General features: G+C 41.3%; 1 protein-coding gene across 15 annotated transcripts in view; it reads left to right on the top strand.

Moving 5' to 3' along the window:
* LOC122212131 (alpha-1,3-mannosyl-glycoprotein 4-beta-N-acetylglucosaminyltransferase-like protein MGAT4E) overlaps window positions 1–9,922 on the top strand; it is a 31,550-nt gene extending 21,628 nt beyond the window's left edge. For 6 of the 15 annotated variants that reach the window (XM_042925817.1, XM_042925820.1, XM_042925816.1 and 3 more), the window contains 5 exons: window positions 5,676–5,740; window positions 6,087–6,139; window positions 6,383–6,512; window positions 7,479–7,638; window positions 8,683–9,922. In XM_042925817.1, coding sequence (XP_042781751.1) covers window positions 6,405–6,512; window positions 7,479–7,638; window positions 8,683–9,887 — 1,473 coding nt within the window. In that variant the 5' untranslated portion in view covers window positions 5,676–5,740; window positions 6,087–6,139; window positions 6,383–6,404 and the 3' untranslated portion in view covers window positions 9,888–9,922. Of the gene's footprint in view, window positions 1–1,801; window positions 1,821–5,675; window positions 5,741–6,086; window positions 6,224–6,382; window positions 6,513–7,478; window positions 7,639–8,682 lie in introns of those variants that run through there. The other 9 variants (XM_042925829.1, XM_042925827.1, XM_042925830.1 and 6 more) reach the window with 6 other exon arrangements.
* Window positions 9,923–18,337: the final 8,415 nt, after the last annotated feature.

Below are 18,337 nucleotides of genomic sequence, written 5' to 3'. Positions count from 1 at the left end.
AGGAAAGCTCCAGCAGCTGTTCTTTCGTATGCTTTTCTACTAAGTAAATATGTTTTGTTAAAATATAAGCAGCATAAGCAATTTTATAATTCCTGTATTCAAATTCCTGATAGTATTTGTCCATGGAATTTCCCTGTGACTCCTAGAACTCTTTGTTGATGATAATGTCCTCTAAATATCCAACCACAGCATCAGTCCTGCAACAGAGCAGATAGATGTGTTTTGCTTCTTCTAAGGAAGACAGTGGTACCCACCAGTCTCCTACCTTGCCCTTGGCCTGAGCCCTTGCTAGGCCCCATAAAGCCCCACCAGCATTGAGGGCATGTTGAAGAGGCTTCCAGGGGTGCCACCCATGAGCCTGCATTGTGGGCCCAGGCCACAGCCATGCCCAGTCTGTACCTACACAGCAGGCCTTGGCCACAGCCTCCTCCTGCTGAGATTACACTCTGCCTGTGGCTCTTTATGCCCATTATTCTTAACATAATCTTTTATTTCTTTTTTTTTTCTTTAAGTAGTCTATATACCCAGCATGTGGCTCAAGCACATGACCCTGAGATCAAGAGTTGCATGCTGTATAGACTGAGCCAGCCAGGTGCCCCTCAACATCATTCCTTTAAAATGGTCTTTGGCTACAGGGAGAAGAAACAAAAGAATATAAAGGGGATAACATAGATTAAGAACCCAAGAGAATGGGGATGCTGAATCAAAAAGAAGAAGAGAGGAAGGAAGAATGGGGATGCTGAATCAAAAAGAAGAGGGGAAGGAAAGAGGGAATCCCATTTTTAAGCAAATGGCTTTATCAAAGCAACATTATCACAAAATAAAAGCTGGTTCTTAATGCAGACCTAGTTCTTTTGGAGAGATATTCTTAAAAGAGGACACTGTAATCCTGGACTTATAAAAGTGATAGTATTCTATTGCCATTAATTTTTCTTAGATAGTGACTAAGTGTATGTTTTATTCAGAGCAGTCCAAAAATGGGGGAGGTGGGCGAGGGAGCTGGAGGTTGGAAAGACAGACTTAGGACATTAATTATTAATGATGACAAGGAAGATGACAAGATAAAGTGGAAGGAGATTTTCAGGGAAAGAGACAGCATGTCTGGAATAAGTGGGAATTGAAAATCACCCAAGGAAACTGAAATTGGTAAATTTGTGGAGATAGATTTACTTCTTCCCTAAACTCTCTACGAGATTGCCACACTTGGTAAGTCAGGTTGCCCAACAGACTTTCTTGGGGAGCTTCCGAGTGACTTGACCTCTGTTGCCATAAAGCCAGATTCCAATCTGCTCTTCTCATTTTGATTACAGATGTTCACCAGGTGCTAGCCAAAGATTATCTCCTGCCATTGGGATTTTGAGTAATTTTTATTCTTTTCTTTCGTAATTGATCCAATGTTTTACATTAAACATATATTGATTTGAATTTGGAGACAATATCAATAAAACGATTCCTATTTGGAGAAAAATGTGGCCCAGTCCACAGTCCTGGATCTAGGTCAGAATCCCAGGACACTGATGTCAAAACTTCCTCACCATTTCCCTGCAACCCTTACCAAGGAGCTGGTGTTTCGTGTGAAGTTGGAGAGGTAAACAGGTCCCATTCAGAGAGGACAATAGTTGTAGGTGGAGTGTCACCTGAAAGCAGTGACCAACTTTGCCTTGCCTTAGAGGATGCACATTCTGGCCTCATCTAGCTCCCACAAATATTGTATTTTCTTCTTGACTTTGGAGAAAACCTTGAAGCCTCAGGAGTTGTGAAGCTGAGTTCTTCTGCACCCCCCCCCCAAAAAAAGCCTCAGAACTACACCTCCAGTAAAGGTGAGGACTTTCACGTGTTGTGGTTGAAACTTTTATATATATATGAAAATGTGTGTATGTGTTGTCAAAAGCCTTGAGGGAATGGAAGTCTCAAGTCAGAAAGGGAGTTTATCTCCTGGATCTGACTTGATTACATTAATAACCTTAGATCCATAATAAGTGCCTGTGTTAGTCTGGGTTCTCCAGAGAAACAAAGTCAATAGGAGATGATAGAGAGAGAGGGAGAGAGAGAGAAGAGAGAGAGAGAGAAAGAGATTATTATGAGAGATTAGCTCACACAGTTATGGAGTGGAGGTTGAGAATTCAACAACTTGCTGTCTACAAACTGGAGGGTCAGGAAAGCTAGTGGTGTGGTTCCAGTCCAAACTCGAAGGCCCAGGAACCAGAGTAGTTGATGATGTAATCACAGTCTGAGTCCAAAGGCCTGAGAACCAGGCATGTCGATGTCTGAGGGCAGAAAATGGATATCTCAGCTCAGAAAGCAGACCAACATAAGCACTGTGGGAGACTCAGAAGGAGAAGAGACAGAAAAGAGCAGAGAGGATATTTGAAGAAATAATAGCTGAAATCATCTCAAGTTTGATGGCTATAAACATCCAAGAAGTTCGAAACTCCAAGTAAGATGAACTCAAAAAGACTCACACCAAAACACATTATAATCAAACTTTCAAAAGTCGAAACCAGAGAGAGAGTCTTGAAAGCAGCAAGAGAGAAGCAAATCATCACATACATGCAATCCTCCATAAAATTATTAACACCTTTCTAATCAGAATCTTTTGGGGGCAAGAAGACAGTGGGCCAACATGTTCAAAGTACTAAAAGGAAAACAATTGTCAATGAAGAATCCATTATCCAGCAAAACTGTCCAAAAAGGAGGGAGGAATTAAGATATTACTAGATAAAAGCCAAAGGAATCTATAACCAGTGGACCTGCTCCACAGGAAATTGAAGCATTGAAAAATTCAGGCTCAAGGAAGCATTGAGCCTGAAATGAAAGAACATGAGACAGTAACTCAAAGCCATATGGAGAAATAAAGATCTCAATAAAGGTAAATATACCGGCAATGATGAAAGCTAGTATTATTGTAACAATGGTTTTTGATTATACTTTTTGTCTTCTACATGACTTAAGAGACTAATATATTTAAAGAAAAACTATTGGTGTAAAAGCTAGTATGACTTTAACTTTGGTTTGTAGCTCTAAATCTTATCTTCTAGATAACTGGTAGGTAACTAGAAGTAGCTAACTTCTATTAGAGAGTAGCGCATTTAAAAAGAAGTATTCGGGGCGCCTGGGTGGCTCCGTCGGTTAAGCGGCCGACTTCGGCTCAGGTCATGATCTCACGGTTCGTGAGTTCGAGCCCCGCGTCGGGCTCTGTGCCGACAGCTCAGAGCCTGGAGCCTGCTTCACATTCTGTGTCTCCCTCGCTCTCTCTGCCCCTTCCCTGCTCATGCTGTGTCTCTCTCTCTGTCTCAAAAATAAATAAACATTAAAAAAAAATTTTTTTTTAAAAGTCTTAGTTCACGGCACACAATGTATAAAGATGTAATTTTGTGACAAAAACAACCAAAAGCGGGGAGAGTGGAACTGTAAAGGAGCAGTTTCTGTGTTACTGAAGTTAAACGAGTATAAATTCAAATTAAAGAGTTATAAGTTTAGGGTGTTAAGTATAATCCCCCATGGCAACCACAATATTTGATATTTGTGTATCAAATATACACAAAAGGAAATGAGAAGATAATTAAAACATTTTGCTTTAAAAAAATCCAACTAGATACAAAAGTAGATGGTAATACAGGAAATAAGGGACAAAAATACTATGAAAAACACACAATAAAATGTCAGAAGTAAGAGTCTCCTTAGGAGTAATTACTTTAAATGCAAACTGATTAAACTCTCCAATCCAGAGATTGGCAGAATTGACTTATAAATCGGATCCAACTATGTGCTATCTATGAGAGATTCACTTTAAATCCAAAGAAACTAACAGATTGCAAGTGAAAAGATGGGGAAAAAATTCCATGCGTATAGTAAGCAAAAGAGAAGGGGTAGCTGAACTAATAACAAACAAAATAGACATTAAATCAAAAAAGTTTACAAGGGACAAAGAAGGACATTATAAGTGTTCGTTAATAAGTGTTCAACACAGCAAAGAAATACAACAGTTATGAACATTTACATACCTAATAGCAAGTCTTCAAAATATAAGCAGCAAAAACTGATGGAATTAAAGGGAGAAATACAATAATATTTAAACAATTCAGTACCCTACTGACAATGATGAACAGGACAACCAAACATAAAATAAATAAGGAAATAGAGGACTTAAACTGCACAATAAACCAACTAGATTTAGCAGGCATTTCAGAGCACTTTACCCAACAAGAGAATACACATTCTTCTCAAGTGCATGGGGCATTTTCCAGGATATACCATATGTCAGGCCACAGATTAAGCTTCAATGCATTTTGTAAAAAAAAATAGATATCATTCAAAGTATGTTCTTTTACCAAAATAGGATAAAGTTAGCAATCAATAATAAAAGGAAAACTGGACATTTCACAAAATTGGGGGAATTAAATAACACACTTAAAAAAACTTTTTTTTTTTTTGAGAGAGAGCACATGTGAGGAGGGAGAAGGGCAAAGAGAGGAGAGAGAGGGGTGCCTGGGTGGCTCAGTCAGTTAAGTGTCCAACCTCGGCTTAGGTCATGATCTTATGGTTCATGAGTTCAAGCCCCACATCTGTCTCTGTGCTGACAGCTCAGAGCCTGGGTCCTGCTTCGGATTCTGTGTCTCCTTCTCTCTCTGCCCCTCCCCCGCTCACACTCTGTCTCTGTCTCTCAAAAATAAACAAACATTGAAAAAAATTTTTTTAAAAAAAGAGAGAGAGAAGGAGAGAGAGAATCCCAAGCAGGCTCTGCGCTGTCAGCACAAGGCCAACAAGGGGGTTGATCCCAAGAACCACGAGACCATGACCTGAGCTGAAATCAAGAGTCACATGCTTAACCGACTGAGCCATCCAGGGTCCCCTAAATAACACACTTTTAATCAATGGATCAAAAAAGAAATCACAAAGGAAATTAGAAAATATTTAAATGAATGAAAATTTAAAAAAACAATATACCAAAATTTATGGGACACATTGAAAGTGACTCTAAAGGGAAAGTTTATAGCTAAAAATGCTTACACCTCATCACTTCTACTCAACGTACTATTGGAAGTTCTAGCAAGAGCACTTAGGCAAGAGAAAGAAATAAAAGACATCCAAAATTGGAAAGGGAGAAGTAAAATTTTCTGTTTGCAGGTGATATTTCTTACAGGTAGAAAATACTAAAGATTCCTCACAAATAAAATCTGTCGGAACTAATAAACTATTTCAGTTAAAAAGCAGGATACAAAGTCAACACACAAAAATCAGTTGCATTTTGGGGCACCTGGGTGGCTGTCGGCTAAGTGTCTGACTTTGGCTCAGTTCATGATCTCATGGTTCATGAGTTCAAGCCCCGCGTTGGGCCCTGGGCTGAGAGCTCGGAGCCTGGAGCCTGCTTCTGATTCTGTGTCTCCCTCTCCCTCTCTCTGCCCCTCCCCTGCTCATGCTCTGTCTCTCTCTCTGTCTCTCTGAAATGAATAAATGTTAAAAAAAAATTTTTTTAACTTCAGCCTCACCTTATCCAGAAACAGGTGCTCGATGTGAGGCTGGAGTGGTAACCAGCCCCCCCATTCAGGGTGGACAATGGTTGTCAAGCAGGGTTTCCTGGGAGGGGTGACTAGTTTCTGCTACCTCAGAAGAGCCACTCTGGGACCCTATCCTGCATGCATAAAAATATTAAAGTTTTTTCTCTTTGATTTCAGAGAAATGCCAGCCCTCATCTTCTGTTAAACAAAAAGACTCCGAAGGACATAGCACTCCAAACATGGTAAAGACTTTCACGTGATTAGAAATTTCTGGTCACTTTTAGTTTGCAACCTACTTACCAGTCCAGGTTGGGGGGGGGGAGATATACCAACAAGAGTTTCTCTTGGTCCCTCTGAGTTGATTCAAAACATCATAATCTGCCTAACGTAATCCTGGAAATGATCAGGCACAAAAGTAAACAGGGAGCTAACAGACAAGACAATAATAAACAGTTATTTATTGATCAATAACATCCAAGTAGAGTCTTTGACTTGAATTCAGAGTTTAGGGAAAAATATGATTAATGCCTAACCCTTGATTTCCTCTTCTTGGCAACACGTCCGCTGTGGTTGGGTCTCTGCTCCAAGAGTGGATAAACAAAAGAAGCTACTCCAATTTTACCTGGAAACCCAGACAGGAGGTGAAGATGGTAGAAGTGGAAGAGAATCAAACTCCTTGACCTTTGTCTCTCCATAGATGGCTACAAGTAGGAGGGAGGGTTGAAGTGCGTGGAGAAAAGACTATGGAAATAATTCGGCAGTGGTGTCCAGGCGGAGGGAAGGGGGAAAGGATGTGGGAGGCTTCCTGGTAGGAGGAGGACATCCTTATGCTTCTGTAAGCTGGAAGCACTTAAGAGTCATATCCCGCTCACGTTTCTTTGCAGAGCTCCTCCAGGCCCCCGCACCATGCGTCATTGCCTATGGAAATATATCATAGTTGTTGTGTCCTTAATCTTCCTGAGCTTCTTCCTCCAAGAGAATAATGAAGAGCATCTTACATATAACTTATCATTGGTAAGAACCAGAGGCTGAGACCGGACTGTTTGTCAATCCTTCGGTAGGAGGGGATGGGTTTCCAGTTATCCAAACACTCTAGTTATCATCATAGAAGTTCTAAGAAGAGGGCACTTGAAGAATCAGGAGAGTGTCAGAGAAAAGATAAATATTGAGCCAGCCTTGAAAGATGGAGAAGACTTGAATAAAGGCAAGGAGGAAGAGAGGGCAGTTTAAGTGCAGAGAGAGCAATGCACAGATACTTCTAGAAAACCAGGCTGACTGGCAGGACCTGCATGTGATGGGGACTGCCTGGGTGCTGGGCACTTTCCTCACCAGAGTCTCGAGTGAGAGATGTTATTCGTCCCATTTCTCTTACGAAGCAATTGAGACACAAAGCCCTAAAATAACTTCTCCCACGTGTACAACAGCTGCAAGCAGAGAAAACCAAATGCTCAGGTTTTGGAAGTCTACATTTTTCCTTAATGCCTCAAACCATCTAGAGGAAAACATAAGTGATGTGGGGAAATGGTTCAGAAATGTGTGCATGGTCAGAGTGGAGTAAAAGAAAGAGTTTTAGAATTGAGGCACTGTGGATAACTTCGTGAAGGACAGGACCAGGCATTGGTCTTCAGCACCTGCCACAGTCTAAGCCGAGTTAGAGGACTTTTTGCCAGCCTGATAACGGTAGGAGAAGTTAGATGTGGGGCAGGGTAGGGCAGGCAAGTCCTTACTCTGCATAAGCCTATGATCTTCCTATAAGCATTCTTACTTCCTATCTGACTCCAGGGCCCACCACTCCTTCTGGAAAGTCCTGTGTGTTCTCATGGCGAGGTGGGGATAGCAGTCAGCTGAGTCCTAACACTTGGGCTCCCGGTGACCAGATCCTGGGGCTTGCCCCGCCTGTCCTAAAAGGGGGATCTGCCCCTTATTTGTCTCCAGGAGTCTAAGGATGAATATCAGGGCTGATGCTCATCTTATCCTCAGCAGGAGGAAAAGAAGAAAATACTGTGGCAGCTCAGGCAGGACCAAATGATCTCTGAGAGCAGAAACCATCTAGAGAACTTCAAGGACATGCAGAAAGCCTCCCCTTTACTCCAACAGGCCAAGTACAAATTGCTGGCTGGATCCCCTCCCCAGGAGAAGAGTGAGTATAGGGGAGGGAGTGGTCAGACTAGGAGAAAGTCAGACAAGGTATTCCAATAAGAAAAAGGAAGATTGCGGGGGGCGGGGGGGGGGCAGGGGAGAGGAGGGGCGCCTGGGTGGCTTAGTTGCGCTTCCAACTCTTGATTTCAGCTCAGGTCATGATCTCACGGTTCATGGGATTGAGTCCTGCATCAGGCTCTGCACTGACAGTGCAGAGCCTGCTTGGGATGCTCTCTGTCTCTCTGTCTCTCTCTGCCTCTCTCTCTCCCTCTCTCCCTATCTGTCTGTCTGTCTCTCAAAATAAATAAACTTTAAAAAAAAAAGAGAAAAGAAAAGAAAAAGGAAGGTGGGTAAAAAGGGAACGTGAGCTCGTGTCTGATGGAAAAGCAGGTTGCTCTGAGGGAGGACCAAGCTCTGAAATGTGCTGTAGATCATAATTCTGAGTGTACTTTCTTCCCACTGGCCACCCCCTTGAATGACTAACAAGTTGAGAAGTCCATAGTGACCCGTTAAGGAGCCACCCCATAGCGAAGCTCATTCATAGCTCCCCAGGGAGGGGAAGACATGATGAGAGAGGACCCGGAGGGAGCTATGGTCAAAAGCACTGAGCAGAGGGAGAAAGGGGAGGGTGAATGTTGACTAGCTGCGCACTAGGGTGCCAGAACCCTTGGGTTTACATGAGTCCCTGGAGATCCTCCAATCGGGGTCTGGTTGATTCAAGGTAGCTGTGATAACTCTGAGGTCAAGGCCTGGCCAACTGGCCAAGCCAGCAAGTTTACCTTTGGTACATGGCAGCCTCCCCCATCAGAGAGAAGCTTGTTTTTCATAAAGTTTCCACCGATAGCCTTTTAAAGTTGTGATCAAATAAAACCACTTGGCAACTTCTAACCAGAGATTATCCTCACCTCTGGACCACACTCTCCCAAGGAAGGGAAATATGAATTTGTCACAGGTGTGGCATTAAGGGGAGACCTGAGAGGAAGTCCTAGGAACCTTTCCCCCATCTTGAAGAGCTAAAGTCTCCCTTGTCTCCCTCCACCCCTAGAACTGCTGACCATAGGGATTTCCTCAGAGCAACGCCCTAACGGGAGCTGCCTCTTGGACACTCTGCGGTCCCTGTTCCAAGCTTCCTCAGAACACGAGCTGAATTGTATTGTGGTGCTGGTCCACCTGTCAGATCCCGACCCCGAATGGCTCAGACGAACAGTTGCCAATATTTCAGACCTCTTCAAACCACATATTGAGGCCCAGAAGCTGCTCATGATCCACGGTCGTCTCGGTGACTCTCCTCTCCCAGGAGATCGGAATAATGTTAGTCGTACCTCACGCTGTGAAGCGCATTATTCCAGGCAGAAAGTCCATTATGCCCTCCTCATGAACTTTGCTATCAACCTCTCTGAATACTTTCTGATGATGGAAGATTATGTTTACTGCACTTCCAAATTTATTTCTACCATCTATTGGGCATTATCAGCCTGGAAAGAACTACCTTGGGCGATCCTGGAGTTCTCCAGCCTAAGCCTCTCTGGGAAAGTTTTCCACACCAGTGACCTCTCCCGCCTGGCCTCTCTCTTTCTCCTTTTCCATAAGGATATTCCCATTTACTTGTTTCTCTCTGAATTCCGCCTTCTCTTGGCCCAGAATGTTCCAATTCGTTTCAGTCCCTCAGTCTTCTTCCACATAGGCAAGTATCCTGCGTTTGAGGACACATGCTTTCCTGTGGAGAAGGAGAAGGTGTTTGGTGAACCAGACAACCCCGTTGCCAGCGTCCTCACTGACATGATGGCAGAAATGAATGGTATTCCACAATATGCTTATACTCTGAACAAAGAGTGCTACTCTACTCTCAATCCTGTAAGAGGCAACTACCTGACAGTGATTTTGGAGAAGCCACAAAAAGTCATCCGGATAGAGGTCCTGACAGGTTCTGACAAAAAAGGGCTGTATTGGCTACAGCAGGGCCAAGTGGAGCTGGGCTATGATCCCTTGGAGAATTCCAGAGGCTGCACCCGCTATACCCTTCTAGGTCCACTGGTGGAAGGAAATTTAGACCAGAGGGTATTTTATGAAGAAGATTCTGTGGAGGAGTTGAGTTGTATACGACTGCTTGTGCTAGCCTCTCAAGAGTCTTGGCTCCTGATCAGGCAGATCAAAGTCTGGACTCAGCATGAGGAAGAGGAGAGTTATTACAGTGGGAATTCTGGAAAGGTGGGGTTTGGGAATGGAATCAACATGGCCAACCAGAAATAAAGCCGAAATTGATCAAGGCCTGCTCCTTCAGAGTAGGATGAGCATGTAATTTATTATCCAAACTGGGACACTTTTGAGAATGAAAGGAAATACTATTAAAAATTACACTAGAACGGCGGCGGGGCGGGGGGCAGGGGGGTTGGTGCCTGAGTGGCTCAGTTGGTTAAGTGTCAAACTTCGGTTCACGTCATGATCTCACGGTTCAGTTCATGAGTTTGACCCTGTGCCAGGCTCTCTGCTGTCAGCACGGCGCCCACTTCGGATCCTCTGTCCTCCTCTCTCTCTCTCTCTGCCCTGCACCCTCCCTCTCTCTCAAAAATAAAAATAGACATTAAAAAAATTACACTAGAGGGGTGCCTGGGTGGCTCAGTCAGTTGAGCATCTAACTTTTTTTTTTTTTTAGTTTTTTTTTCCCCATCTTTTCACTTGCAATCTGTCTCTACCCTCACTGTATATGTACCTTCTTCCCAGCCTCCCTGAATTCCATTGTTCTCTGACCCTCTCTACAACAGTGGTCCTCCACCTGGAGGGATTTGGCCTCACCCCCCCCCCAAGGGGGGACATTTGGCAATGTCTGGAGATATTTCCGGTTGTCACAACGGGGGGGACGCGACTGACATCTCATACAAAGAGGCCGAGGATGCTGCTAAACAAACCGCAACAGACAGAACAGCCCCGACCACGCAGACATACCCCACCCAAAATGTCAATAGTGCCGATGTTGAGAAACCAGCTTTTCAATGAATCAGCAGCAGCATACATGACAGGATGTCACAACTTTTAAATAATTTTTCAAAATTTTTGGATGAAATTGTCCAAATCACGTAAGGAGAAAATAGAATTATCACATAGCAGAAGGAGCAAACAAAAAATGTTTTATCCACGAAAGGCAAAACCACTAGTTCGGTAAGTAAGTCACGGCATGCATAAAATCTATCTAGAAAAATGTCTATAAAAAACAAAATTTATGAGTGTGAAGTTTTAAGGAATTTCTGCTAGGATTTCTTGTAACTTTTTACGATTCTTTACATTTGAACTGTGTGTCTTTTGTTAAATATCAGGTTTTACTTGGGATTTGTAATAGAAAGATGATCTGAATCCTCAAAGGGAGGATATCCATTCTTTATGAATTTCTCAAACCCTCTCCAGTCAGGATTTTGTGCCTACACCCAACCAAAAGTGCTCTTTGTCAAGATTGCTAATGACCTCCTCGTTGCAAATTTTGAAATCTGTCAGCATATGAAGCCACAAGGTTTCCAAGGACGGAGCCCTGGATCATTTCAACACGAAGACATGGAGTCGATGAAGGGGAGGCACCAAGGGTCAGTGGGAAAGGGTCGCTATAGAGGTAGGAGGGAAACCAAGCGAGTGCAACATGACATAACTACTTTCAGCTCTCTTAAGTGTTCTTCGGGTGTTCGTTTGAGTCCATATCACCATATACTTACACTACCATTCTTTGATTAGTTTTGTATACAATTCCTTGCCATAATAGCCAAGGGATTAGCCCTTTTATGCTACTCCACAAATAGGCCCTTCTCCTTCCCCCATTCTTCCAATAGAGTTTTCTTGACGATCACATTCTCATGCTTTTGTCAAGTATTCACTGCTGAACAAGTCGGTGGCAGGCAATTGTCCAAGGCATTTCTACACAACTCTGGCTCTCTTTTCAAGGATGTTTGTACAGCAAACAGGCTTAGAACCTAGAACTAGTGTCTTCTACCACCGCAGAGGGCAGATTTGTTTTAAAAGACAGTAACACTCTCTCTCTCTCTCTCTCTCTCTCTCTCTCTCTCTCTCTCTGGAGAGATTTAGAGATGTAGTACTCCAGAGACACTGCAGAGACCTTCTGTCCTCCGAGAAGATGTTTCCTCAGCAGGATAATAAAGATAACCTCTCCCTGAGGAGCAAAGTTTGGTCGGGTTTGCTAGCAGTCCCCTTATAAGATTGAGAGTTTCCTAAGATTAGCATTTCTCAGGTGTGACACAGATCCACTGTTCTTCCCAAGAAGAACTGGGGGCAGGGAGCAAAGGGAATTATCGCAGCATGAAGTCCAGGCAACCTGCTGTGTCATGGGTAATAACGGCGTCTTTGTTTCCTTAGCAACTGGATTTATGGAAGTGTGGCAAGACAGCCTAGCAGCTACACTGTGCTCAGGGATTGCTTGATAGCTTGATTTTACCGTAGCGATCCGTGATTATATTTTCTTTCATGTGTAAGTTTTCCCTGGAGCTAGCGGTCATCTCTTGTATTACTTGCACTGTTGTAGGCACTCAGGACGCATCGGTAAGCAGACCAAGATGGCTCCCGCCTTGGGGCACATATACTAAAGTGGGAGAGGCAATGAACAGAATAAATAAGTGTGAGGCAGAAGAGATTGCGGGGGTTTGAGTACAAGAGTGACATGATCTGACCAAAGTTGTAAAAGAATTACTCTGGCTGCTATGTAGCAAATAGATTATAGAGAAACAAGGGTGGAGACTGGGTTCATTAGGATGCTTCTGCAGGCACAAGATGGTTTAGACCAGAGTGGTGGCAGTGGAAGTGGTCATATTTTTAACGCACAGTAAAACCTTGGACTGCGAGTGACTTGTTCTGCGAGTGTTCCGCAAGATGAGCAAACATTTCTAATAAATTTTAACTTAATAAACTGAGCGATGCCTTGCCATACGAGTAGTACGTGATGCCAAAGGTCACATGATCACAACTGAGCCAATGGTTCTTAAAATTCACTTTGATGCACAAGTGCTTTGGATTAGGAGCGTGTTTCCTGGACGAATTATGCTCACAAACCAAGTTTTTACTGTATTTTGAAAATTGATCCAAGAGAATTTCCTGAATGATTGGTTTTAGGGTTTGAGAAAACAGTAAGAATAACTCCAAAGTGTTTGACCAAATGACTGGAAAGATGGAGCTGCCCTCCACTGAAATGGGAAAGAATTTTTTATATGCCTTTTTAGGAAGTTTGGTAATTTTCTCATCAGGGCCTTGCACCTCCTTCGTTACATTTATTCCTACATAGTCCATATTTTCTGTTGATATTAATATATTAATGTTATATTAATATAGTATATGTTATATATTAATGGTATTATATATAATATAATATATATTATGGTATATTATTATATTGTTATATTATAATATTATAATAATATTACTATTATTATATTATAATATAATTACTATAATAATATAATAATTATGTTTAATATTATATATCATTAATATATATTATATGTTATATATTATATATATCATGATATATATATCATTAATATATATTATATGTTATATATTATATATATCATGATATATATATCATTAATATATATTATATGTTATATATTATATATATAATATATTATATATAATATAATATATATAACATATATACTATGTAGTATATTATAGTATTATATAATATATAATATAATATATTATAATTGATATATTATATAATATATTATATTTTATATATGTTATATATACTATATTATATAACATATATATTATTATATGTAATATAATACATATATACATATTATATATAATATATAATATTATATATTACATATTATAATGATATTAATATATTAAACTATTACTATAATATTTTATTTTATATTCATCAATTGTAATGTAGTGGACAATTTAATATTTTAGTTTGATCTTGTATCCAGAAATCATCTTGAATTTTCTTGTTATTTATAATAGTGAGCTCATTGATTCTCTTGAACTCTCGTGCACTATATGCCAGTAATGACTATTTTGTCACTTTCAGTTCTTATTCCTCACTTATTCTTCTTACCTTGTCACTGGCTGGAACAGAGATTGGCAAACTATGGCCTACATGCCAAATATTTCCTATTACCTGTTTCTGTAAATAAAGTTTTTCTTTTTGTTTTGTTTATTTATTTGTTATTTAGGGAGAGAGAGAGAGAGAGAGAGAGAGAGAGAGTGCTCAAGCTGGGGGGAGAAGGGCAGAGGGAGAAAGAGAGAGAGAGAGAGAGAGAGAGAGAGACTCTTAAGCAGGCTTCACGTTCAGTCAGCACAAAGCCCGACACAAGGCTCAATCCCACGACCCTGGGATCACGACCTGGGCTGAAATCAAGAGTCAGACACTTAACTGACTGAACCACCCAGGCACCCCAGCCAGTTTTTATAAATAAAGTTTTAATGGAACATAGTCACTTTCATTCATTCATGTATTACCTATGACTGCTTTCATGCTACAACAGCACAGTAGAATAATTGCAACACAGACTGTATGTCCTAAAATAGTTATTATTCAACCCAAGCAGAAAAAGTTTGCCAACTGCTGGGCAAGGATTTCCAATACCACGTTAAATAATAGCATTGATGACAGATATTCTAGCTTTGTTCCTGACTAAAGGAAATGTATCTAAAGTATGATATTTGAAGTAGACTATTGGTATATGATCTTTATCAAATTAAGAAAGTTCTCATCTATTCCTAGCTTCCTAAGAATTATGGGTTTGGGGGTTCCTGTGTGACTCAGTTGGTTGGGCGCCCAACTCTTGATTTCGGCTAAGGTCATGATCTCACGGTTCATGGGACCAAACAAGCAGCACACAGCCTGCTCGAGATTCTCTCTGTCCCTTTCTCTCTGCTCCTCCACATGCACTCATGCACGCATTCCCTCTCTCTCATTCTCTCTCTCTCAAAATAAATAAGTAAAACGTTTTCAAAAGCCTTAAAAATAATTTTAAAAAACTTATGGGGTTGAGCTTTATTAAATGTTTTTTGGCAACTAATGATATGATCATGTGATCATTTTCCATGAATCCATTAATGCAAAGAATTTTTATAGAGATTTCCTCTCTTTCCATCCCTGAGGTAAACCCAACATGATTGTGGCTTATTTTTTTAATTAATTGTTGGATATCATTTGCTAATATTTTATTCATGAATTTTATATTTATGTTCATACAGAGTAAACAATTTTCCTTTCTTGTGCTGTCTGTAATATCAGAACAGTGTATAATCCCCAAATATTTATTGAACCCCTAATGTATGACAACACTTTGTAAGGTGCTGGAAATATGTCGGTCCCTACCCCACGGAGCTGAAATTTTAGGCAGGAAACAGAAAATAACTGACTACAAGATGGTTCAGACATAACCATTGTGATAAGTGCTAACAAAAAGCAGTGCAGAGTCAGGATGTCTAATGAGATTGGGTTATCAGGGATAATCTTGGGAGCCATCTTAGAACTGTGCCTATAACAATCTCCGAATAAGTTAGAAAAACCTAGGTGAAAGGTGGGTGGAAGGATGGGAGACGAATGTTCCAGGCAAAAGGACTGGAACTTGCAAAGACTACGAAGACCCTAATAACATGATTGTTCAAGAAAATGGAAAAGAGGGTCACTGAAGGGAAGAAAGCAAATGGAGTCTGTCGTCATGTGAGGAAGAAAAGCTAGAGAGGGACCACTTTTAGGGAGTCTGGAGGCTATGTCTGATGTTTATTCTAAGAACAATGGGGAGCTAAGAATGGGGTTTTTGGGTTTTTTTAATGGATTGGAGGCCCAGATTATTAATTCCCCTAAAGCTGGTCTGTGTCTTGTTGAATTCTATATCCCCAGTGCCTGAAATAGTGCCTGAAACATTATAAGCACTCAGCAAATGTGTTCTGTGATCGTTTTTCCCACTTTCTATTTCTTGGATTCCCCCTCATTTCATAATCCAGCTGCTCCTGCCTGCCTCAGAAACTTTTGTTAGTACCCCTGTTGAAATCCATCGCCTGACCTCCTGACTTCAATACCCACACTGAATGCTCATATATCCTTCTTTGATCTACACTCTAAAAGTAAGAGATGCTCCCTCTACCATCCTGAACTATAGTTTTCCACCCAGACAGAGCCCCCCATCTCAGGAGGAGAATCAGAACTCCCTGATAACAACTACCCACCCTCCTACTTATCAGTAGGACCCCTAGGAATTACTTCACCCAGGACTATCTATAAACATAAATTGCTGTGCCCTTTGGACACTGGGCCCCAAATAATTTCTACAAGCAGCTTATTGTAGTGGTTAGGAGTGCAGCCTTCTCAATTTTTCAGTAAATAAAATTTGTAAGGGAGAAAAAAAGGCAAGAGAGAGATGGAGGGGAAATCTATACTTTAAAAACACCTAAGAGACAAACAAATCTCGATGGACGGACTTTATTTGGATCCTGATTCAAACAATGCATTTACAATGTAAACCAGACAAAGACAGTACAGAAAGTAGAAAGCTATAGAGCACTATCTCTCAAGAATATGGTTGTGAAAACTATCAACAAAATATTAATCAAATACAGTAATATGTAAAAAGAATGATACACCAGAACCAAGTGGGGCTTATTCCCAGGAAAGCAACACTGGCTCAGTATTAACAACAACAACAACAACAACAACAACAACAAACATAATCCACTATATTATAGTGTAAAGAAGATCATAACAATTGATGCAGAATAAAACATTTGATAGACTTCAGTATCCATGCAACATAAAAACTCTGAGAAACCTAGGAATAGAAGGGAACTTCCTCAACCCGATAAAGGGCAGCTACAAAACACACACTTATAGCTAACATCACACTTCCTGGTGAAAAACTGAATGCTTTCTCCCTTAGATGGGAATGAGGCAGTACTCGTACTGGAAGTACTAGCTTGTGCAATAAGGCAAGTCAAAGAAAAGGCATATGGACTGGAAAGGAAAAAAACTATTCCTATTCACAGATGACATGATTGTCTGTATAGAAAATTCCAAGAAATCTACCAAAAACAAACAAAATAAACCTCTTAGAACTAGTGAATGAGTTTAGCAAGATCACAGAATACAAGGTCAACATAGAGAAATCAACCTATTGCTGTATAATAAAGTACAAGTAGAAATCAAAACTTTAAGAACAATAGCATTTAAAATAGCACCCCTCCATTATGGCCTGAATTGTGTCACATCTCCCCCCTCAAATTCATATACTGAAATCCTAGCCCGTAGCCTCAGAATGTAACTGTATTTGGAGTTAGTCTTTAACTCTTTTTTTTTTTTTTTTTTTTTTTTGAGAGAGAGAGAAAGAGTGTGAGCAGGGGAGAGGGGCAGAGGGAGGAGAAGAAGGAGGGGGTAGAGAGAGAGAGAGAGAGAGAGAGAGAATCTTAAGCAGGCTCCATGCTCAGCGTGGATCCCAACATGGGGCTCAATCCTATGACCCTGGGATCATGACCTGAACCAAAATCAAGAGTTGGACATTCAACTGAATGAGCCACCCAGGCTCCCTTGGAGACAGAGTCTTTAAAGAGGTCATTAGAGGGGCGCCTGGGTGGCGCAGTCGGTTAAGCGTCCGACTTCAGCCAGGTCACGATCTCTCGGTCCATGAGTTCGAGCCCCGCGTCAGGCTCTGGGCTGATGGCTCGGAGCCTGGAGCCTGTTTCCGATTCTGTGTCTCCCTCTCTCTCTGCCCCTCCCCTGTTCATGCTCTGTCTCTCTCTGTCCCAAAAATAAATAAAAAACGTTGAAAAAAAAAATTTTAAAGAGGTCATTAGGGTGGTCCCTAGTCCAATATGACTAGTGAACTTATAAGGAGATTAGGGCACAAACACACAGATGTATAAGACCATGTAAAAATATAAAAAGATGTCTGTAAGCAAAGGCAAGAGACCTCAGAAGAAATCAAACACAAATGTCAATCTGGCTGGGAAGCTGTGTATGAGAAAGAACAGCCATCTTGGCAAATGTGTAGCCTCAATGGCTGTCAGTGTCTATTTCTGACTCCCTTTGTCCCATTTTGCTGCCAACAGAGCTCAGTTCTAAAACCCTAACTGTTGGCGCTATCTTCTGAGCCATTTTAGTCGCTGACATCTATTGAGTATTTTGCTCTGACAGACAGTACACTAGGCACATTACACATATCATTTAAGCCTCACAACACCCCTATGGACTAGACACAAGATAATATATATCCATTTATAGATGAGGAATTGCAGAAAAGTTAAGGTCACAGAGCCAGTAAGTGCTGGAGGCGAGATTCTTATTCTGTACAGTCTGCCTCCAAAGCCCAGGTCTTTGACCCTGAGGGTAGGAGAACCCAGATCAGGACAAGAAGCTTGATTTGGACCCATAGGAAGCTACTGAGTGGTACCGAAGGCCTGGTGCTGTATGCAAAACCAAATGGGACCGGGAAATGAAGTTGCCATGCCACACTCCTCATTCCTAAAGAAGACCCCGCCAGACTGTTCAATGCTGTTGCAGTTCAGCCTGTTGAAAAACTAAGGTGACTCTAAAATGATTAATTTCAGCCTTTCCTGCTCAACTGGCTCAATGTCAGACAGCCTTCTGTTTCGTATTCCAGACTCAGATTTCTAGTCCCCCAACTTGGTGTGGTTCTACATTTGACAGGACTCCCCTCTTGTTCGGGGTAAGCGGATCGAAGTGGCGGGAATAG

Source organism: Panthera leo, chromosome F3 (genome assembly GCF_018350215.1).
Source record: "Panthera leo isolate Ple1 chromosome F3, P.leo_Ple1_pat1.1, whole genome shotgun sequence".
NCBI classification, from domain to species: Eukaryota; Metazoa; Chordata; class Mammalia; order Carnivora; family Felidae; genus Panthera; species Panthera leo.
The sequence above is the reverse complement of the archived record's forward strand: the minus strand, read 5'-3'. Positions and strand labels throughout refer to the sequence as shown.